This window comes from Drosophila willistoni (genome assembly GCF_018902025.1).
Source record: "Drosophila willistoni isolate 14030-0811.24 chromosome XL unlocalized genomic scaffold, UCI_dwil_1.1 Seg141, whole genome shotgun sequence".
Taxonomy (NCBI): domain Eukaryota; kingdom Metazoa; phylum Arthropoda; class Insecta; order Diptera; family Drosophilidae; genus Drosophila; species Drosophila willistoni.
Genome location: NW_025814052.1, coordinates 2475139 through 2499588, shown reverse-complemented (window position 1 = coordinate 2499588; position 24450 = coordinate 2475139). Strand labels below are relative to the sequence as shown.

General features: G+C 34.6%; 2 protein-coding genes across 3 annotated transcripts in view; one reads left to right on the top strand and one right to left on the bottom strand.

Annotated features, from left to right (window-relative positions):
* The window catches only part of LOC6648413 (rho GTPase-activating protein Graf), a 48404-nt gene extending 41066 nt beyond the window's left edge, over positions 1-7338 (top strand). The window contains exons 4-12 of one of the 2 annotated variants that reach the window (XM_023179118.2): positions 2351-2566; positions 2644-2715; positions 3167-3218; positions 3641-3927; positions 3991-4321; positions 4398-4503; positions 4568-6115; positions 6192-6271; positions 7029-7338. In XM_023179118.2, the coding sequence (XP_023034886.1) occupies positions 2351-2566; positions 2644-2715; positions 3167-3218; positions 3641-3927; positions 3991-4321; positions 4398-4503; positions 4568-6115; positions 6192-6271; positions 7029-7129 (2793 nt within the window). In that variant the 3' untranslated portion in view covers positions 7130-7338. Of the gene's footprint in view, positions 1-2350; positions 2567-2643; positions 2716-3166; positions 3219-3613; positions 3928-3990; positions 4322-4397; positions 4504-4567; positions 6116-6191; positions 6272-7028 lie in introns of both variants that reach the window. The other variant, XM_023179117.2, reaches the window with a different exon arrangement.
* Positions 7339-11137: 3799 nt separating this feature from the next.
* Positions 11138-22519, bottom strand: LOC6648411. Its single transcript, XM_002071135.4, is given in 3 exon segments — positions 11138-12181; positions 15820-16005; positions 21992-22519. Coding segments are annotated over 3 exon segments (1368 nt in total). The 5' UTR covers positions 22497-22519; the 3' UTR covers positions 11138-11504.
* Between the last annotated feature and the right edge of the window lie 1931 nt (positions 22520-24450).

Sequence of the window (24450 nt, the reverse complement as noted above, 5' to 3'; positions counted from 1 at the left end):
GATGCTTCACTCTTGGCGTAGCGCAGGCGCTTTACTATTCATTCAGGCTATTCAGCTTTAACTTCACAGAGAGAGGAAACTCTATGGCATGTGTGGGGAAATGACGGTGGGAGGGGGATAAAGTGCGGCAAGGATTTAGCGGTGGCGCCGCCAAACCTTTCTGATTTCCTCTTACCATCACATAATAACAGCAAAAACAAATTTTGCGCACAATTTTTGAGTGCGCGTTGCGTCAATGCGTGCTTGAATGCCTATGTGTGGGTGTGAGTGAGTGAGTGTGTGTGTGTGTTTTTGGCATGAATGAGAGTATGAAGCCATCTAAAACTAAATCACAACGACTCGCAGCAGTTGAAACTCTGTCACAACTCCAGCTAACTGGAATCAAAACAAAAAGGAAAAACACATTCAAATATTAAAAGCAAAACGAAAAACAATTAAAAAAAAAATTCAACGTGAAAACATTTGCAAAAATACAATAAAATAAAAAAAGCAAAACTAAACAAAGTTCCTTTCTAATTAAACGTAACATTTCAAGTTGAATGATATGCCTAAATATGCAAAGGATTCTAAAGGACTTCGACAATAAACATGACAGAGAAAAGTCACCGCCTCGTGTTTTTTTTTTTGTATTCTCCTTTTCATTGCACGCCTACATAAATAAGTTTTCGCAAATCGAAATATGTGTTAAAAGGATTTAGTAATTATAATTTACATACAAAACTTTTGTGTGTAATTGTCCTTATTATGCTATCAGTGTCGTAATATTCTCGAGTATCCGTTAATGTGGTGCGAAACATACTTTGAAATAGTTAACATTCAAAGGGTGTCAATGCAAAATGCAATCCAATTGCAGCACTTCCACAAGCATTTCCATTTGTGGTAAGAGTCTTGGCTAAAAGAGATCAAATTCACATCAATATTCACATTATTAATTAAATCTTCATTTGTAAATTTATAATATGTAATTTACAAATGTCGCCAACTAACTAACAGGTGTTTATGCAATGAAAGAAAGGACACAACTCTGTTGTGGTTGGGGTAGGATTTCAATTTTATGGGAGTTGGCATTAAAACAGGAGTCCATCATGAGTGAGTGAGTGAACAACTTTCGACAGTGTTCAGCTGATTTGTTCAGCTATTCATCTGAATCACTTTATTCATTCATTTCTTCACTCTTTTACTCATCTATCTATTAACTTTTTTGTTACTCAGTTGTTCTCTGACTTAGCACCTTAAATATTGGTCATGTCACTGTTTTGTTTGAAAGCCATTTCGAACGAAATACATATATGTATAATCTACTTTATGAAATATAGTATCCTAGTGATTCATAGCAGAGTCAATGAACAAGTGAACAACTACAAAAAAAAAACAACTTAATTTAGCTAGTGAAAAAGTGAGTAAAAGCCGGTAAACTGATTCATTATACTATTTGGTTATATTTAAAACCTCTAAGGCTCAACAGTTTTTGAAATCTTTGAAAACATTTCACAAAAATTATTATGACAAAGATAAATATATATCATTTTTGTTGTAAGAATATGATTAGGATAAAAATTAAGTGGCGAAATCTTACGACTTCTTGCACGACAAAACTAGTTGGGAATCGCATTTAGATGAGGCTCAACAATTAATTCTATTTTTTTGCAAGTTTCTAAATTAGAACCTAACAAAAGATGTTTATTTCAAGATTTTAGTTCAATGGAATTCAAAGTCGGATATGTCGTTTATTAAGAATTATACAATTAAATTGTATTCTATTGTTTATGAAAATAGATTCGTTTACAAACAAACAATATGCATGACGCATGTCGTTTTATTTTTTTTGGGATATTGTTCTAGAATATAACAATTTTTAAAAAGAAAGCAAAGATCATGAAACAAAAATTCTGATCATTTGAGAAGATATATCTATGTATGTTATAAAAAAAAGATATATCTATACATATATATATATTGTTGTATTTATAAACTGGAAACAATGAATTGGCCAATGAAAAGTTATCAGGGCACACGTAAGTGTATCTATGCGTGTGTCTGTGTGTGTATGAGGAAGCAGGTATAATTAAAGGTGTGCGTGTGTGTGTGTGTATTTGTGTATACACGGTAAATGCCGATAAAAGGTCAAAGTGCACAAACAGCACTAAAATCCGTCAGCTGAGGTGGCAATTCTGTCAAATTGTCTAAAATTCTGACAACTTTAATTTCGCACAAAAAGTTTTGTGATTAAGTTACATACGCGACATGAGTTTGAACATATTTATATATGCATATACATACATATATGTTTATACATACGTTGATTGTGGTCTATAAATAAATCGCATTCTAATTAAATTTGTATTTACAGGCCGATGCCAGTTTGGGCATGCATGAGCGCGAATATATTCAGGAGTCATTAAGCTATGTCCTGCGCATACAGGAAGTGCAGGAACGCATTAAATTCGAATTTGTCGAAATACTGTTGGCCTTCATTTCCGGTTGGCTGGTCTTCTATCACACAGCCCACGAACAGGCCGAGGATCATCGCGATTATCTGCAGGATCTAAGGCATAAGGTGCAAAAAGTAAGTATCGAACGAAAGAGAAATCTAAATGAATTATTTTACTAACTATCTTTCTCTTTTTTTCTTTTCCAACACAGACACGTGAAAACTTTGAGGAGGCACGTGAAAAAGTCACTGAACTGAAGACCAAATATATGGAAAAACGCACGGTAAGAAACGAAATCAATCAATCTCTATATGAATATATCAATATTCAACAGTTGAATCTTGATATAAATTATGGAGATAGTCTAAGATATCATCAAAAAAACTTGTGTTTCGATTGATCCTATATATAAACTATATGATTTAGTAGTCCGATGTTAATAAAAATTGGTGGAAAATGTGATTTGTCGCCATTTCGAGTCCAAGAGATAAAAAACTGTCCTATGTCAGCTTTATGCTATAGTGCTCTGATCGAAAAACTTTAAAGACTTAATCTACCTATGAGAATCACAAGTTTTTATTGTAAAAGCTCGTAAATTAAGTTAGATTGACTCGACTTGTGTCGACTTACTGCATTAATAAAAAAGATCTACCTCTTGTAAGGGTATACAAAAAAAGTAGCAACTGTAATTGAGTAAACGTTGAACGATACAAAATGTGTTTTTTTTTTTACAGAAATCGGAGGAGATTTTCACAAAACGTGGCTATCTATTTTTAATGGAAAAGAGTGAGTAAAATTTTCTTATGAATTGGTATGAAGTTTTCTATTTTGGTGTAGGGAAATTTGTTATTTACATTTGAGTTGTAATTCATGTAAATTCTTTTTATTTTCATTTAGTTTTATAAAAGGGAAAATGTTACTAATATTTTTGATTACATATTGCCCTATGTTTGCATCTTTGTACTATAACTGATCATTCATAATATGTTTGGTTCCCTCCTTCTCTCTTCCCTACACTCTCTTCCGTATGCTATTGGTGTCAACTGCAACTACGACTGCGTAACCAAACTACCTACCATATTACACCACAATTCACCACCAAATGCCATTCTCACCACATACACAAACAAACACACACACCGAACTCAACTGACTTTTAACTGCCAAAAAACGTATCTTAGGTTCCCTTCTGAAAATCTCACTTTTAGAGCCATTCAAAGCAACATGGACAAAATACTATTGCACATTCAAGAAGCAGAAACGCGAATTCACGATGCTGCAATTCAATCAGATGAATCACAGCTTCACTCGTCCCGAGGCCCGTGAAGACGAGAAGCTAACCCTATTCTCGTGCCAACGTCGGGCATCAGAGTTTGAGAAACGTTTCTGTTTCGATCTGACATTCAAAGAGAAACCAGGTATTGTCTATACATTTCAAGCTCTGAGCGAAAAGGATCATCGCTCTTGGCTGAGTGCCATGGATGGCACGGAACCGGTAAGTTTAATCACTTTAGGTCAATTAATGGTCAATACAATTCTCTCTTTTGCTCTCTTGTAGACCTATCTGGCACCTGGAAAAATGAAGGCGAGTGAGGCGTATCAGTTGGATGAGACTGGATTTATGTTCGTTCGCCGTTGCATTCAGATACTGGAGAGCCGTGGCCTAGAGGACGAAGGTATTTATCGTAAGAGTGGAGTGGGTACCAAAATAAATAAACTCCTTGCCTTGGGCATGGAGCGCAAAGAAACGGATGATGTATTTTGTGATGAAAAGTATCGTGATCTCATGGAGAGCAATACCATTGCCAGTGCCCTGAAAATGTATTTACGCAATCTAAACGAGCCATTGATGACCTATCAATATCACAGTGGTTTTATCGAAGCAGCCAGTAAGTACAAGCGATAAGTTATCGATCATTGTTGATCCTTTAAACTAATATTCTTGTTCTTTTCGCAACTTCACAGAGAAAGAAAGCCTCAATCAGCGTGTGAATGATGTTCACAAATTAGTCTACAAATTGCCACAACCGAATTTCGAGATGCTCGACATGGTTATTAGGCATTTAACTGAGTGAGTGGAAAATAAAAATATATATAAATCTGATTATCTAACAAATTGAACACAAACATTGCAGAGTATCACGAAAATATGAAAAAAATAAGATGTCTGTCTTCAATTTGGGTGTGGTTTTTGGGCCAACGCTACTGCGACCGCTGGAGGAGACAGTGGCGGCCATTTTGGACATTAAATTCAATAATATTGTCATCAATATACTTATTGAAAACTATGAGAGGATCTTTAAGAATGATCCAAGCAGTGGTGTGGTGGTCTCTGGCAATTCTCTGGCCACTGGAACAACGGTGGCTACAGCTGCCAGTGTTGGTAATGTCCATACGATTGGTAGTAGTCCACCTACACGTATGCCACGAGCCTCCCAAGTCAATAAGACATCATCGTCGTCGAATGTTGTTGGAGGAGGAGTAGGAGTAGGAGGCGGAGGCGGAGGCGGCGGAAGCATTGGACGCAATTCAATGTATTCACCGCAACAGAAAGTCTATCGTGTGGTTACCAAATCAAATTATACAGATTCCACAATGTCATCCAGTTTGCAAAATATTCCAAATGGCATGATCTATGCCCATGGGCCGGCGAGTGCTAGCAGTAGTACTCCACCGGGTGGGACAACAGCCAGCAGCAGCAGCAATGGCGGCGGTGGCGGTGGTGGGTCATCATCTTTGACCATATCGCCACATGCGACATCCAATGGAGCGCGGCCCGCCCAATTGGGTAGCATCAAGAACTTGCATTCGATGACACAAAGCGACATTAGCGGACGTCGTTCGGGCCCAACATCATCATCCAGTTCAGATGCGGCAGCAGCGGCTGCCGTCTATGGCATATTGGGCGCCGGCGCCAGCACCAATGGTGGAACGACGCTGCAGGCGCATCATGCCACACCCGCCACAGCTACCAATAGTCTACGTCATGCGGATTATCTAATGGCCACGGCCACACCGGTTACCCAGTCCGCCTCCAGCAGTCACATCTATTCAAATCCCTCTGTTGGTGGCGGCGGCACAGCCAGCAATCGCCTAAGTTTGAACAATGTATCCCCGCCAACGGCTGCCATGCGAAAAGAGCGACTTATGGGTGGTAATTCCGGCAATGCATCAAGTGCTGGCGGAGGTGGTGGTGGACCACAACAGCATCCGCCTGTACAGCGCAGTCATTTTGGTTATGGCCAAGCCAAACATTACTCTCCAGTGGCTGCTGCTTCCACATCAAGCTCAAACGAAAGTGTCTGCGATTCACTATCCTCAAACAATGGCCTTGGTGGCGGTGGCGGAAGTGGTGGAGGCATCATAGCTGGCGGCGGCAGTGGTGGAGGTGGTGTAGTCACTGGCAGCGTCAGCAACGCAAATGTAGCACGTCTCCTAAATACACGCAGCTCCATTGACTATGCTCCAATTGCGACGCAAGCATCCTCTCTATCCACACTCTTGGGTTCCACCTGCGATGATATTGTGACAGCGACTGCAGCTCCCTCAATGATTGGCGGCGCCGGCATGGGCAGTCTAAGTGGCAGTGGTTCCACCAATGAGAGCACCGACTATGCACCCACGAAAATGCACCGCAATCGGGATATAAACCAAATTAAACGGGATCTGTCCACGGGCACAGCGTAAGTAGAATGCAATCACTCATAAATCGTTTGAACAATCTAAGAATCTGTTTCATTTTCCGTTCTCTTTTTGCAGACGTGTACGAACCCTGTATGCTTGCATGGGCGAAAGCGAAGGCGAACTATCTTTTGAACCCAATCAAATCATAACTAATGGTAAATATTATAAACTTTCCAGTACTAAAAGGAACTAAAAGCGATAACAGTTAGAGTCCCATTGAGGTTAAGGAATCAATCGGCTTAAAAGGCAGAATTTGTTAACGAAAATTGTAGTTGATGATAATGATTTGCTTTATATCGAAGATTGTATGCTAAAGTACGTTTAGAACAACATCTAGCTCTATCTATCCAGCTATTCTAGTTCAAATATAGGGAGATCATTCGTCGTGCACTTCCAGGACATGTTCTGGCCTTGAACGCAATGTCCCTGGTCCCTGGAACGCAATGTCCCGATATATTACAAAAAAAATATCTAGGAGAAAAATTTTCGCAATCCACACAGAGAGTATTCTTATCTTAAGACTTTAAACCCCGATTATCTTTTAATTAAACAAATAATAAAAATCAATAGTTTTTTTTGTGTCGGGAATAAATATTTGAACCTAAATTTCCCAAAGCATAATAAAATGGTCAGTATTAATGATTCTATGATATATCAAAAAAGAAATTTTCAAGAAATCATTTTTATTCAATTGAAATCAATAAATTCTAAGTTGAAATGATATTTATTAACTTTTATTGGGGGATATTGAACAACTTTTTCCGATATCCGACCAAGATGGGTAACTCTATTCAAATAGCTTAGAAAACTACGGAGTATTATGCTTAGAAAAATATAGTCAACAACTTACATATATTTTGTAATGAATACATAATTACAAAATACAAAATTAATTGAAATTTTTATTTGCAGTGCGTTTCTCTCATGAGCCCGGCTGGTTACAAGGCACACTGAATGGGAAAACAGGACTTATACCCGAGAATTATGTGGAGCATTTGAAGCCTTATCATTAAAGTAAATGGCGATCTTGCCCCTCCCTCTCTCTCTCTCTCTCTCTCTGTCTGACTGTCTGTCTGTCTGTCTCTCTTCCTCTCTATCTATCAGCTTACCAGCTCTTTTTCATACTTCCCTCCAACCCATCCTTCCCTCCAACCACCACCAGCCACTGTAAAATTATTGTAAAAAGATGGAAAAACAACAAAAAATAAACAAAAAAAACTTGTATGAAAATAAAAATTAAACTTAGACGAAAGAGAAGAAGAAATAGAGATGCAAAAAAGAAAGGAAAAATCCGAAAAAAGCGCAAAAGCAACTAATGCTTAATATACATATTTACATAGTTTGTTAATTTATATTTAAGAGCTAATATATATATGTATACAAATATAAATGTATATTCGCGTATATATATATATATATATATATATATATATATATATATATATATATATATATATATATTTATATGGGATATACATTTATATGTATATTTAAAGCTTAATGTGAAGTTTTAAGTCTAAGCCATAAAAGCCACCAGTTTACTTTAGTATGTAATATGTACAACAACAAATTGTTACAACCATATATTAATACACACACACACATACACACACACACATACACACACACACACATACACACACACACATACACACACACACATACACACACACACATACACACACACACACACACAAAACACACACACACACAGAAACACGCATATATACATACCAAGAAGATGAAGTAAAACAAGAAATGTATTTTGAATTATATAGATAGATTACATACACATATAGATATATATATATATATATACATATATATATATATATGTATAAATCAACTATATATATCATCATATGCTTAAGAAGCAGCGTCACAGCAATTTTGTTTATTTAATTTCCCATTTTGATAGCAGCAACAAACAAACAAACAAACAAACATATATACATGCAATATTAACTAAACAAAAATGTAACTAGTTTCGCTGCAATTGAGCAAAGAAACGGCAAGGGTAAATTAATTTATTGTTGTACGCTTGTATTTGTTGCTTAATTATAATTTGAACTTTTTTTTTTTATCCGTTTACTCTAACTGTATATATATATATATATATATATATATATACATATACATAAATGTAAAAGTATATACCATATAAATATTTTAAAGGAAAAACTATAACTTTAACTGTACATGGCACTCAAAAACACAATAAAACCACCCACACATACACTGACCCAGACCGACCCACCTATCCACCCACTTAGGCACACACGCACACCCACACACACACATAGAGACATGAGAATTTCTATAAAGCGGCAATTAAACAACGCGTAAAGAGAAAAGAGTGAAACAATTTGCATTTACAACGTTTTTGTTGTTAACAATATTTAAAGAAAAAAAACAATTAAATATCTTATTACTATATATATATATACATTATATATATATATATATATATATATATATATATATATATATATATATATATATATATACGTACACTATATAAAACTATTTAATCAAGAAATACTGATACGTATACAGCAGCCAATTTGATCTTTTATAAAAACAAAAAGAATGTGCTTTTGTATATAAGTAAACTCAAAAAAAAGAGAAAAAGAAAACGAAAAATTTGTCTTAGCATTCAAAAACAGCATTTAGAATACAACGTACATTCCAAAAAAAAAAAAAAAAATTAAACACTTTTGCCATTTTAGAAAATGGCTCTAATCAAGTAAACAACTATACGAATTGGTTTCCAAAATAAATCCTTTTATAAATTTAAGTTGAGAATCATAGAAATAAACCCATAAGTATAAACCATATGTGATTTATATTGTATGTATATTTATATACACATAAAATGAAAACTAAAAACTCTTTTTTAGAGCTTTCTTCATGCCAGTTTTGGTATCTGACAAACTTCTTCCTTTTTTTTTTTATTCATTTTTATAAGCTTGTAAAACTTTTGATATATTTCGATTTGAAATACATTTATTATACATATATAGCTATATATCGGTTTTGTATCGATTAACCAGAACGTATAGTTTACCATTTGCAATACAAAAGAATCCTAAAAGCTGCCTGCAAGACTTTTTTTCCGTTTTGTTTTGTATTTTTTACTTTGGAATACCATCTCATTATAATCAGATTGAAAGCAGTAAACCATATCAAGGATATATATATATATATAAAGTACAGCAAAAGAGAAATACGCATTTCAGATATACGCATTGTTAGCCCACCAAAAAACAAAAAAAAAAGTGAATACATTTAACCGCAAAAGCAAACAAGCAAAAACTAAATTCAAATTAATAAAAAAGAAAATACTATTAAAGCCGCCGCCGCGTCTTATCATTCCATTAATAAAACAGTAAACACACACTTTATACCTACACCAACACACACACCCAACCAACCACCCACCCACGCACACCCACACCCACGCACATAGAGAATGCACATTATTAAATTACAAACAAATATGAAAATAAAACTTCAACTGAAAAGAAATAAAACATTTAAATCTATGTACATTTAAACAAAATATTTTTGTTAACATGTTGCCAAAAAAAAAAAAAAAAAAAAATTGAGTAAACAAACTATAAAAAAAAGAAAGAAAATTAATAATTTAAAATAAAAGCATATGTATTTATAAAACCTACAATACAAATGGAAATGAAAACTGTTTTTCAATTTTTGATTGGACCAAAGCGAAGATTTTATTACTATTTTCTTTGAAGTGACTACGAGAATAATTTAGCATCAGATTCAGTATCAGCAATTAGGCAACTAATTAAACTAATCTAATCTAACTTAACTTTGCTGTCCAGTTCCGCCGAATCATTTCCAAAATTAGTTGCAGTACCAAGTCATCTTTATTTTTCTTTGTTTTAGTCCAAAGTGAAGAAGAAAAAAAAAACCCGAACAAAAAACCTATAACCAATCAATCGATATAATCTTTGCTTTTAGAATCTTCTTCAGGTCCATAGGATAAATTAAACCATTTCTTACTTTTTTTAGAGTTTTCAAAAAACAAGGAAACAAAATGATTTAAACATGTGATCAGAATTTATGCAATTTTGATTCTACCCCTCCTTCCATTTGGTAAGAGATTTAGTAAGATTTTGTGACAGCCTCCCCACCCTCCCCTTAAGTGAGATTTAGAGTAGACTATATTTCGGTTTCTTTCAAGTCTGCTTCAATAAAATTGTCAAAATTTAAAGCTAAAAACATTTCTGTGGTTTATCTTTTTAAAATGTTGAATGGAAATTTGTCAAGTGTTCAAAGTCATCTCAAAATATTGTAAGGTGTGATGTAACTTTTTGATATCCCTTAGAAATTTACCAAAATATAGTTTGAGAAACAACATATAGGTGAAGAAATCTAAAAATATATTCACAATGTCTACGAAATTTGTTTGAAACGCTTAGCTATAATTATAATTAATTGACCGATTTTTAATGTTTATTGGAAAGTTCTTTTAAAAACCATAAAAACTAATATGTATTTTGACCAATTTTTTGTTAGGGACTAACTTAGTTAATAACTAATTCAGATTTGATGAGATGTTGTTGGACCCATAGTCAAATCAAGCGGTTTCTTATTATACTGCTTGAACTGCTTGCAATTTATGTAGAGATGACTGCAGCATAGCTTGAGGACACTTTTCATCTTTGGCCAAAAATTTAGCAATAGTTTTGTTTTTCTCTGGAATGTTATATGTCATTCGAAAGCTATATCTTTCAGCTACAAATCGCCAATAGATTTGTTGTAAAACTATTCATTTAACTTGGTATTATCTAGCTGAGAAAGCAGCTAACTAAAAATCGAAAATAGCACATGTGGCGGGACGAAACCTGGTTACCGAAACCTGCTCTATAACCATAGAGCGTAACCTAAATACTTTTTATATATAATTAATAGGTATCAACACTTACCTAACTTGTATATAAATTGTGTTACCCTTTTCTTTAGTAATTTATTAAAAGAATCATTTGGTTTTGAAGTCAATTGAATTGCAGGTTTATTTTAATTCTTTGAGCGGTGTTTTTTTTATTTTTGTGGGGGGTTTTTTTTTGGTCATTAGTTGTAGTTAATAATGAAAATTCGTGTATAGTATTAGTTATTAACATTCATATTGTTTATAATTCTTGTTTTGTCTTGTCTAAACATTTACATTGAAATGGATTTAATCTACTTTAATAATTTGGGTGAATGTGAATTTGGGTTTCTTTATTAGATTTGCTGGTCGGTGGTCGGTGATCGATCGGATCACAATTGCTAAATAATTAACAACATTTAATTCTAGATACATGTAGGTAATAGGTATAGGTATAGGTATATTGTATTGTATGTATTTCTGCGTATTGGTTACAGTTTCTGTTGAGCAAGTTCCTCAATGGTGCGAGCATTTGTTAGGGTCACCCACAATGGAGATTGAATGCTGGCCAGCGAGAAGGTATCGCTAGCATCGAGAGACTGTGACTTGCGTATGGGTGGCTCTGATTCTTTGGCATCGCCTCGATGACGATCACGTTTCGATTGCCGTTTGCCAAAGGCGGCAGCTGCCTCTGATGATTGACCGCTGCCACTGCTGGCGGCTCGCAATTCCTGAAGACGACTCCTTCGCTTGGCCAATGCTGTGGACTGTGGATCTTGGGACGAGTCTCGCATGCTGCCCATTTTCCTTAACTTCGGTGGTTGCAGCAGATGTGTGGATGATGTCGACGACGACGGTGACGGCGAAGGAGCTGCTTTCTCTAGCATCGGACTTGGACTTGGCAAGGTCGTTAAGGCCGGCTGTTGCTGTTGTTGTTGCTGCTTCTGCTGCTGCTGCTGCTGTTGTGTGGCTAACTGTTAGCTCGATGAAAAGGACATCTTGTAGGTGGATGTGGTGTCCATGGGTGATTCGGGATTTAGTATTTCGGTTTGTGTTTGCTCAACATCGCTGCAACGCTCCTCCAGCACCGTATCCAATTCCAGCGATGTAAAGCCCTGGCTTAGGCTTCGTTCAGGACGTAGACTGATAGCTCGCGACGATCGGTAATCTATGCAGATGCAAAACAAAACGAAAGAGAGAGAAGAAAAAACACATTTTAATTGAATAGTTTAACTACAATCGTTTGTGATTAATGCGAATGGAAAAGTAAAAGTCTCTAAGCAAACGCGAGTAGTTGGAAAAACATGTGACAAGAATGTGAATACGTGCAAGTGCCACCAGAAGTTAGTCAAAGAAAATTGCTGAAAATGAGATATATGTACATACATAGATCTCACAATCAGTGGATAAGATATAGAGAGATATTCAATAACGTGACTTAAAAGGTAAGTAAGAAAAGCAAAAATCGGACTATTTAGTTTTAAGTGAGAGAAGTAAGCTTTTTAGAATAGGTCAAGTTGATTGTTCATATCTCCGACTGAAAGAATATAAAATAGAGAGATGAATATATTCAAAAGAACATTTCACGCATTCAGTCTAATAATGAAGCGTTGCTCACTCGATTTATTATTGGAATACTTAAGACTCAAACCCATTTATTCGTTCAAATGAGTACTCAGTTGACCGAAAAAAGAATCGATTAAATGAATATACATTTTTTAATAGAGTAGTAAAAAATAAGATCCTTAGGAAATTTTCACTTCAAATAAACGAAATACCAGAATTACTTAGATCACTATTTGTTTTATTGTGTGTAGAACACACTTAAAATACAGTGAGTTTTTGTCATATGCACATTCATTCGACTACTTTTGAGTGTTTGTTTCTTATTGATAAGTACTCACAACAAACGCTACTTCGAATGTATTCATTTAGACCTCTAATATAAGATAAAGCCAAACAAATTTAGCAGGGAAATCCAATTTAATAAAGAAGAAGTCGCAGTAGGAAATATTCGTGCCATCTCTTTCGCTCTTATCTGAAGCATTCTAGTGCACTTAGCGCTGAAATTTTTTATGAGTTTCATCTATAATTCGCTAATTTGTATTCCAATAATAAACGATAGATGGATTAACTGCCTTTTATAAATGTTATGTTTATTTTGTGCGGGACTTTAATATAAAGATAAAGTATTTAAGTATAAAGAACATTTTCAATCAATTTTTAAGACTTTTCTTTTTTTCATCACTTGCCTTTCAATCGCTGCTTAAATCTTACTACAAAGAACATTTCTGTTTATGCTTGGCTTAAATCCTACTATAATCGCTTGGTTAGAATCTAACAAAGAGTTTGGCCTTCGAATAGTTTTTTGTTGTTGTCTTATATATATTCTTTAGCCCCAGTTGTAATTTGTGTTTTGGTAATTTATGCAAAAGCATGTTGACATAGGTATTTAACGTACATATGTAATTATGTGGGTGGAACCCAAAAACCTCGCAACTTAATCGAAGATAACCGAAAATGAGTTTACTTTGTGGCTAAAAATGTGGTTGAACTTACCACCGCCAACCCCCAACCACCAACCACCTACTATTCCTATCCCAATTTCATTGTCATCATCAACATCATCGTCAGCAACGAGAATAACTTAGTTGCCAGGTTTTGGCACTTGCTTCTACATGTACCTCACATTGGGTGGGTACAAAATTTATAGTAGAAACCAAAGTTAAACGCCACAACGAATTGTTTATGCCCTTTTCGAGTTAGTGGGGCTGCTACTTGAAAATTATCGACTTTTAATGATTTTTGCAATTGTAGAAACGTAAAATTTAAGTACATATTGCTTAATTGTTTGAATTTTTTTTAACTGAGATTAGAACTTGATAATTTTTCTAATTAATCGAGTTAAGTCAAGGCCTCAGCTTTTCATTTAACTACATAGGACTAGAATAAATATGATTGAAACCTTAATACTACAAAATGTCTTAAATACGTGGCCACCACTGTATGCCTCTTTCCTTTTCTACACTGAGAAATTTCAAGCTATTTTAAAACCTTTGTGGGGCACAGAATCTGAAAAAAACCAAAATATAAAAACTTTTCACCTTCGTCAAAAGTTTGATTGATCCTGTTGATACTAGTTCTTTATTGCATGGTATTACATGTGAATGTGAATTGCTAACCTTATTTTTTTCTGTTTCAAGTTGTTATCAATCATAGTTTTCAAAGTTCGTAGAGTAGATTAACTCTAGAAGTTGGTGTAAAGTCTTATTCCATATTATATGAAAGAATCTATACAAATTTCTGTCTAAATTTTTAAAAAGCATTCAAACTACGTAGAAAATGCTTTTTGAGGTTAACATTATCTAGTTAAGGCTTATGGCCTAATTCGGAAAGATAACTAATAAGCCAATATACCATTTTGTTGGGTTTAAAGGGTATGGAAAATGTAGCTACTCGTAAGTGCGTGCATAAAGTAATGAAATGTTGATACCAGGACGACGGAGTGTCGCAATGCTAAAAAGGCGAGTGGTATATTTATTTTCATTTTTTTTTTGTACCCCTTGCCAGCCTGACGGCATGTGTGTGTGTGTGTGTGTGTGTGGCGCAAACGAGGGCAACAAGCGCCCAAAGGTATGCAATGTGCAATGTACAGATGCTGCCGTTGTGTTTGACACATGTAAAATAGCTCATACACATGCATATGTAGACTAGAATTTGTGGGTGTATGTGTGTGTGTGAATGTTCGTGTGCTCCCTTTATTAAGCGGCTGTTTGTGTGTGTACGTATGTGGGTGTGTCACAGCAGGCTGCCCGGAGTCGGCTTCCTGTCTCTGAAAGTAGCCAACAATGTTACAAACGACAAAAGTTTTTCCAGCGAATCGTACCTACAATAGTATGTTTAGCATTTTCAGTTTAGACTTAATAATGGGTTATTTTATTCGAACAACTGAATGCCAAAAAAACAAAAAAAAAATAATAATAAAAAGAACAAGTAAAACAACGACAAATAAATGAAATTATGTAAAATGTACAAAACATTTAGATAAACACTTCTAAAAAATGGATAAAGATCCATTGAAAGATGTCCATCAAGGCGGAAAAAAACTTATTCAATCTTATCTCATTTTGGGTAAAAACTAATCATTTTAAATTTAATTTAAACTTAAAATATAGACATTTCTGGTATATAGCCTGATAGTCAAAGATTTTTTATAATCCTTTGAGTTTTATGCTGGTCTTGAGTCTGTTAGAAATTCTTCTACATTTGATTTATGAACATCTCTGGGTCTCTATGACGGTTCTGAGTATTTCAACAACTTTTAGCCTCTAAAATATGCACTAAAAGCATTTCTATATAAAAAATTAATATGAACTTTTCCCCAAGTCGTCGTGTAGCCAAATAATGGTTCACGTATTTATAGACAATTTTTAAGATATACATCGAAATGTTCTCTAAAGCTTTCGATGAACAATATCCCACTGCCTATTGCATAGTTTTGGGGGCTATTTTTACTCATTTTACATCTACAGAGGTGATTTTGCTGGTTCTTTATAAATAAAACATTAATAAAGTAGTTTAGTGATTTTTACTTAAAGATATTTATCAAAATTTATCTCCGATTAATAAAATGGTTGTATTAAAACTTTGTTTGATAGTGTAAAAGAAAACAAACGAGTTGATCATACATATATAATGTGTACAAAAGAATGTGCTAAATTTTTTACCATAGAGACACAAGATTGATAGATGAAGATGTGCATAAAACTAAAATATAGAAAACGATTACACAACATTCAAACTCACTAAGCCTATGTATTGGACTAAATCTGACCAGGCTGACGGCATGGTCCTGCATATCATAGTTACGTCGTCTGTCCCTCTCTCGGGCCAATTTGGCTCGCCGCCGCAGACAACAGATGACAATTAGCGCCAGAATTGGGAAACCAAAGATGCAGGATACAATCGGTATGACAATCGATTCGGGTGAAACTGCAAAAAAAGAAAAAAGAAACAAAAATGTTATGTTAGATAAAAGTATTAAATACAAAGAAGGTTGAGTACCAGCTACAATTCCTTTGAGTTCAATAAAAGGAATTAGAGTTAATACTTCTAGAAGTGTTCTATAAATTGTTACAATTTCTTTCAAAATATTCTGTTCCTAAATTACATCAATGTTGAATGCATTTTATAGAATTATATTGATTCCAAAAGGCAGCTTTAAAATTAAGTAAGCATTCACAACCCGCTTTATATACTTGGGGCTCCCTTTGGCTAATTCGTAACTTGCGATACTTTGAAACAAAATATCATTCTATACCCAACTTGTATCAAATTTCTTGCTAACCGATGGATATTCATAAAATTTAATGTTGGTTTGCCATATAACAAGCAAAACTAACCAAACTTTCTACCATATCAATTGATCAAAATGAAAGCAGTAAAATTAATCAAATGTCAACTCTCAAAGTTGCCTCCGACTGGAATACTGGAAACAAGTTAAAATCTAACACACTAATTTATGAATCGGGATAGGGAAGCAAATTTATCCTTATCAGCGCATGAATCGGGATCGTAAAGAAAATGTATCCTTATCAGATCAAATGATTCATGATTTAAAACATATAAAATTAGGTATTTGCAGCTGTGAATAGTCACAGGAATCTTAATTTTCATAAACTACAACAGGACCAGGAAATCGAAGGAACTTCCCAGCCAAAGAGAGATGTACGAAAAGGTGAGGGAAGAAACTATTTTGAAGATCTTATTTGATTTGAGTCAAAAGAGGTTAGTATGGAACGGTACTGAAATTTCATTTGCTTTTCTTTTTTAAAGCTTTAGATCTTGTCAAAATGCATAGACTCATGGGTATTATTTATCTCAAGGAAGAAAATGGTTAGCAGCTTGGCTTTTGCTCACCTGTTGTTACCTTATTTGATTATAGTTATCAACACAATAAGTTTTAAAATAAACTACTTATGTATATAGTACTTAAAATGGAAAATATATGTATATTCTATGTTATACTATCTACTATATAATTTATGATGGTTGCTTTTTTCGTAAGCTAAGTTCTCTGTAAACTTCCGGGCATAATTAATATGCCACATTTCGTAAATTGTTAATCTTTCCTTTTGGGTGGTTAGGGGTAGGGGAGAGGAAGTAAAGCTGACCCTGTCAGTTGCCTAATTGCTGTGGTCAACCACAAAAATATGCCAAAACAAACTAACAAACGGGCTTAATAATTATTATTTTCATATAAAAACAATATGTTTTGTGTTTATAACAATTATAACACTGAAATGTGGGTGGTAAAAAGCAACTTGGCTAACATCTATTCCGGTTCATTATGCTGAACAAATGGCCAACAAAAAATGTTATGTATATAACTTGAGGATGTCCAAACACATTTGGGCTTTAATTTCATTTGGGGATAGGCCAAAACCACCCGAACCACCCATTCACTTAATAACCCTTTTTTGAACTAGTTTCTCTTTGGCTTTTGTTTTTTAAGTTACATTTGCGTAATCCCAGGCTCGTAGGCTAAGCCTCAATTTTCGTTTCAATTTGTCCTTTTTAAGTGATTATCTTGTGACTTTAAGTTTGCAAAATCCTAAATATATCTGGAAATTTTCTAGACTGTCATAAATATGGAAATCAAAATAAAATATCTAGAGATTTGCATGATATGGCATAAAAACAGAAGGCTAGAGAGGGAGAGAGAGAGAGAGATAGAGAGAGAGAGAGAGAGAGAGCGAAAGAGAGAGAGAGAGGGCGACAAAGAATGAGGAATTGGGTCATACTCGTAGAAGAGCCCAACCAAAGTGAGTTTATGTCTCCGTTCACTCTGTCTTGTCCTGTCCTGCCCTGCCATGCCCTGCCATGCCCTGCTTGACATTATTAAATCCAATTAACGCCTTTTGAAGTGACAGTTCAAATTTACACATATTGATGGCGTAGACTTTTAGTTTTGATGGCGTCCTTAATTCCAATTCAAGTTGTAATCTCTATGGCACATCACTTACAGGGCAATTGGCGGGGTTGCTTGTTGGTTGGCTCTGCTGTGTCTCAATAGAGAGACAAAACTTTGTCTCAACCAAGTCTCAATAACTGCTTCATTTCAACTACCCCGTCTCCAGTCACTTAACCACCCACCCAGCCAGCCAACCATCCATGCTGAGTCATCAGCCAGAAATATTCAATAAATACAATAAAAATAATAATACTTTGGCCTCTCTTTTTGCTCGCTTGCTCGCCATGTTAGGCATTGCTATCATCAGGCTCCATCCAACCATCGAAACATTCATCCATCCATCCATTCATCCATTACCGCAATCGCTACCGCACTTGTACCCGAATCCTTCTCTCTCTTTCTCTCTCTCTCTTTCTCGCAATTCTCTAGCATCAGTCAGGCAGTTAGTCATTCAGTCAGACAGTCGGGCGAATCAATGAAAATTGAATGTTTGCATATTTGACGTCGAAAACGGAATGCGCTACAAAGGCAAAGAACCTAAAGGACCAAAAAAAAAAAAAAAAGAAAGGAGCACAAGGAGCAATGTAGAGAATGGAGTGAAAAAAAAAACATACACACACACACACACACACACAAACACTTTGGCATTAAAGAGTCTTTACAATGTATATATATGTAGGTACATAAATGTCTTTGAAGTGTTTGTAATAGACAAAAATAGAGAGACGCAAAAGAAATGCTAAAATTTATAGTTTTTAAGTCTCTAAGCGCATAAAATATTTTTCAGTAAATTCTTTTTCATTCCTTTTGAATAACAAGCACCTTTCCAAATGAAATCTATCTTAAATATTCACTAGACTATAAATATATATACATATATTCCTTTGTTAAAGTAAAAAGTTTCTCATGCCACATTCTATATTGTTATACGACTTAACTTGTAGATAGCTATCAATCGATAGGTATTTAAACATTTATCCGGATCATTGCACTAACTTTGTTCTGATTTATTTGGCAAATGAAAACATTAACAAATTGCCAAAAAGAATAAAGAAAAGAATAAAAACAAACAACAGATACTTTATCTATACGCGAGTTTTATTGAAAAGAAAACAAAAGCAACAAAATTCAAAGAAAAATTGTGAGTGGAAAATTCTTTTGGCATTGTAAAGGGAACCGACCCCAGTGGTCCGAGTGGAATGAATGCATTGTTAAATTATCAATGATGCCTGAAGAGGCAAAACTTCATTCACTCTTCATTCGTGTAACACGAATTTTATCGGATGAATTTACGCAATTTTTTTGTTGTTGCTGTTGTTGCTTTTCTGTTGTCTACTTTGTCTTTTGTTGTTATTGCCGCACAGTGGCTTGTTTCGTTATAAATTGTGAATACTTTAAAGAATGTTTCCAATAAGATGAAAATGGGCGAAATTTTTGGATTATAATGACGCGTCAGCTAATTGTCGGCTGCCATAGATATTCGGGGACAGGTCATTAGTCCATGTCAAGTCTAAAAAGGCAAGTCCAGTGCATGGAAAATTATTCAGACGCTCAATTAGTTGGCTTTTCTACAGTAAATTTAATGGCTTTGCCTGTTTGCTGTGCCTTCTCAGTCAAATGGAGCCAAAAGTCGAATGTCCAAGTGGTATTTCAGAAAGTAAGTATTTAATTTCCGTTTCAATATGCTAGCATTTAGTCAATATAAATAGTTCTAAACACGCATTAAAATTATCAAGGATGTTTTTTGTTTTTGAGATACAGTCACAATTTCAAGGCTTCAATTCTCTTAGAGACATTTCAAAAGTCTATTTTGCTTGAATTCAGTTCAAAAAAGTCATTTCGATATGGGAACTTGACAATTTTAGCTTTGGTGAACAAAAAACGTAAATTTTGTACTGAACTTAGATATAAATTTCAAATAAGATAAGCCAAATTTAAAAAAACAAAAAAATTAAAAATTGTAAGTAAACTTTGATATATTCAAATGTTCTTTGTGATTGATAAGGACAAAACTTTTGTCCTAATTTATTGCAATTAAGTGATTTTTTTGCTTATGTTAACTAATCAAATTTTTATGATATTTTATTGGTTTGGATAAAGGATGTCTTTTTCCACCATTTGCATATATGATGTATAATCTCGAAACTGATCTTTAAAAATAAATTTTGAAATGAAAATCTAGACACACTGTGAGTCACCGATGCTAAAGTTGAAGCTGATGTTGTTGCCATTGCTGTTGATGTGAATTGAAATGTACAAGTTTGTTAGCGTTGGCAAAAAGTTGTCTTTCGCTTTTTATTTTCTTTCTTTTTTATACATATACATGTATGTATGTATGTTTGAATGTATGTATGTGTGTGTAACAGCCACCAAGCCATAGGATAATTCCCCTACCATTCCGCCTATCCGTATGGCAGGGCATGCTCTGGTTACACCCACAGGCCATTAAAAGCGTTGACATTGATGTCCTTGTTGAAGATGGCAACCAATTGGGTTGTTTTTTCTTTTTTCTTTCTTCCTTTTTTGTTAATTCTGCAACTCCGACTTTGAGTTCTACTCTAATTGTTTCCAAATTGGTTCAAGCCAACTTAATCTAGATGCTGAAAGAGGGAACGGAAGGGGGCGGGGCTGTGTCTGTGTAAGCGCCTGAAAGTGTGAGTGTGTAGCATCATGTAAATTAGGGCCACTTAATTGAAGCTGGCAAATGACCTGGTTGCTGTTGTTGCTGTTGTTGTTGTATTTCTTGGTGATTGTGATTCTGATTTGATTATTGAAAGCAAGTTATCTAAACAACGATGAGTGACAACTGACAAACTGAGTCTGCCGCCTAATGACAACTGACGACGAGTGCCAAAATTGTCTAATTAGCCCTCACTCCCCACCTCCCTCCCTCCCTCCCTCCACATACCAAAAAGAAGCAAACTTGACTCCAGTCGCTAAACGAAGATTTAATTGAACTTAAGGCTAAGTCAATTTATGAACTCAAGGCGCTGATTACACTTAGTGAATTAAACTTATTAAATTTGGTGTACATAATTTAACCAGGATTAAGGCCCATTTCAGTTTCAATTAATTAGAATAATCCTTCCTAAAAAAAAATAACGTTCAAATTTTAATCAATTTGTCCAATATATATTTATATTTATCGCTTTTACTTAAAAATCTGTTTCAGATTTCTTTTTGTGTATATTTACAATATATAAAAACGAAAATATTTAATGCAATATTAATTAATAATTAATGGAATTTTATGTTGATTACGAATCTGTTTTTAAAACCACAAAAAAAAAAAGGGTTTAAAATATGTTTATAAAAATGGCAATAAACTGTTTATTGTTAATAGTTTATTATTGTTAATAATTTATTAATCGTTAATAGAGAATTTTATTTTAATATCAGGGTTATGTAAAAACTTATTCAGAATGTGTGGTAAAAACTGTCAGCCAGACATTTATAACTTATTTTCAGAATTAGCTTATTACATGAATACTTATTAAGCTGAAATATTTATGAGTTAATACATTGACTAAATCAAATTATGTGGAAAAAATGAAAGCGAGACGATGAGACCATTGACTAAATATGATTGACTGAATATTAAAGACTATTTAATGCCAATTTGAAGCTAAATAATTTATGTAAACTACAACTTTGTATGACAATTCTCAAGTGAATAAATTCTTCATATTTTTGTAGATTTTTAAGCTCTGCCCTACCCATCCCCTCCATCCCATTAAGGCAACTATGTCGCGACAATGTTAACGATTCTCCTAAAAGACAAACAACAACTATTTTTGGTTGTCGAGTTGGCAAGGAAAAAGAAAAACTAAAAGTTAAGTTTTTCATTAACTTATCGAGTAAATTAAAGATTTTTATGCACTACAAGGCTGTAAGACCCCAAAAAAGTATGCTATACTTTTTTAAACTGCTTTCTTCATCCATATATTAAGCCTTAATTGTTGAATACACGTAAAATGTAAGTCCCTTTTTGGCATTTCAACTCACCCGTTGGATAGACCACAATTGTTGGGGTTCGATTTTTATTGCCCGCTGCAATAAATGTGGCCACTGTCTGGGCCTGGAATGTGGCAGCCATGCTGCTGGTTGCCGTTGTTGGTAGTGTTGTTGCCACCGTTGTTGGCAGCTGTGTAACGGCACTGGACAATATATGGCTGGCTGTTGTATTGTAAGCAGAGGAGGATGCCGCAAAGGAGATGGAGGAGGAGGTGGTGGAGGATTCAATGAAACCGCTCAGATTGCCGGAGCCGCCGCTAGGACTACTTATGGGCGGCCGATCGTTAAATATATTTGTGATATTCGTTGGTATATCCGTTTCCGTTGAAGCACCCAAACCGCTGCCCGTTTGTAGTAAAAGTGCCAAATGTGAAGCTGCTGGATTGATTCCGGCCATTGTATGATTTAGTAATGTCTTCATATTACCCGTTGTTGCCTGTATTAGGGTTTTGCCACGACTCTTTGTATTTTCATCCATTGTTGTTGTTTTGGTCATATTGTTTAATAATTTTCAAGCATAATTACATACGCATAATACATACATAGCAAGAAACATTTATTTATTGTACTTTTTCTAGGGCACACTATGGCTAAGAGAGAAGGCAGGCATCCAAAATGCCTTCATTAAGCATAGACGAAAGGACGGGGGAAGGCAATATCCAATCCAATCGTAACGAATCGAATTGAATTGCCCGCCTTGCGAGACCGCCTTTTAGCCACCAGGGAGACACACAATTAAATGGCCAAGCACGAACCGTTTTTCTATTTCTATTTCCTTCCTTTGTCCCCTTCTCTATTTCTATTATGTGTGCATGTGTGTGTGGAGGCGAATTGTGTGCGTGTTAGCCCATTTAAATGTTGAGCATTGTTTGACACTTTTTTTTATTATTTTTTTTTTTTTTTTTTGAAAATCACATAAAAGAAAAAAATATATATAGTCACTTAATAACATTTAAAGTTAATACACATTTTGAATATATATATATTGAATAAAATTCACTCAGTTCTTAGGTTATTGTGATCAGTTCCACGAACTATTTGAGCTAACCTCGTTCACATTACACGCACAACTACGCGTTGTCGGTACAAGAATAATGATTCTTGTCCTGCCAAGGCATCTGCCACGCGTCGTTGTTGCCGTCGCTTTGGGCCCATCGCTCTGATGGCCAACGCTTTTATACTGGCCAAGCACATTAAGAGACAATTTCCCCAGAATGAATTTCCCAACCACACAAAATGGAAATGGAAAATGCTGGAAATCAGCCAAATTCCACTCATCACATAGGAAATTTACTCTTTGTTTACTTGTGCTTCGAGCATTCAAAATATTTTGTTGAGTTTTTGCAAGAAACATTTCTTTTCAACAAAGAATTTCTATTAATAATTTTTCTTATTTTTTTTTATTTTAAGTACTTTAAACCTACAAGCAGGAGACCTATTAATTAATGTGTTAGTCATTTGTTCCTAGAAAAATGGATTCTAAAAGGCTTTTTTTTTGATTCGTCTCCGTTTATATCGTTTGAATGTGGACCGTATCAAAGTCCCTATAACAAATGATCAAAAATTTAACCACATTTTGTTTTAAGTTCACAAGAAAATTTAAGATTTTAGAATCGTATTATTTCGAGTCTGAGTTGCCACATTCAATTTTTACTTAAAACTTTTTCCATTTATTTATTTAATCGTAAAAGAGAATTTATTAATGACCTAGATTGCTTATTTACTGTTTAATTTCCTTTTGGGATACCCTTTTTAACATGCTTGAACCAATTGGGAATTATACAAAAAAGGCTGAAAAGCAGCAGACTGAACTAAATTCAAATGTCTCTTTCAATTTGCGTCTAGTTTTTTTATACAATTTTTTTTATAAAATAAAAAATTTTAAGCTAAAAAAACAAGAAAAATAGTCTTTAAGACAAAAATAATGAAACAAACTGAATTAGACACTATGTATTCCTTGTCGGCACAGTATATTGAAATCAATATTGAAATTGAATAAAAAAAATCCTTTTCACGGTAATACTTGAACAATATGGGTCAAATCATTGACGCGTTTCAGAAAACGTGGCCCGTGCCTACTTGATGAATTTAGAATGTGCTGGTTGATTGAATCGAATCGTTTCCCACAAGAACAAAACAAAAAAAAAAAAAAAAGCCACCGAAATAACGCGCGAAAGGGAGAGCAAGTGTGCGTAGAGGGTAAAAGGAAAAACAATTTCAATATCAATCGTATTGGCAGGATGCTATTATGCAGCTGTTGATGGATATTGCTGGCCTTGGTCGTCGTCGTCGATTGGTTTTGGCGTGATTAAAACATTGCATTTAATGAGCCACAATATTGTACAGAATGCTGCTGGGGGATGTCATGTCATTGAAGTGACACGGACAATTGGATGATGTCAAATTTATGTTGTTTAGATTTTTGGGGAAAAAAAAAGAAAATGGATTTG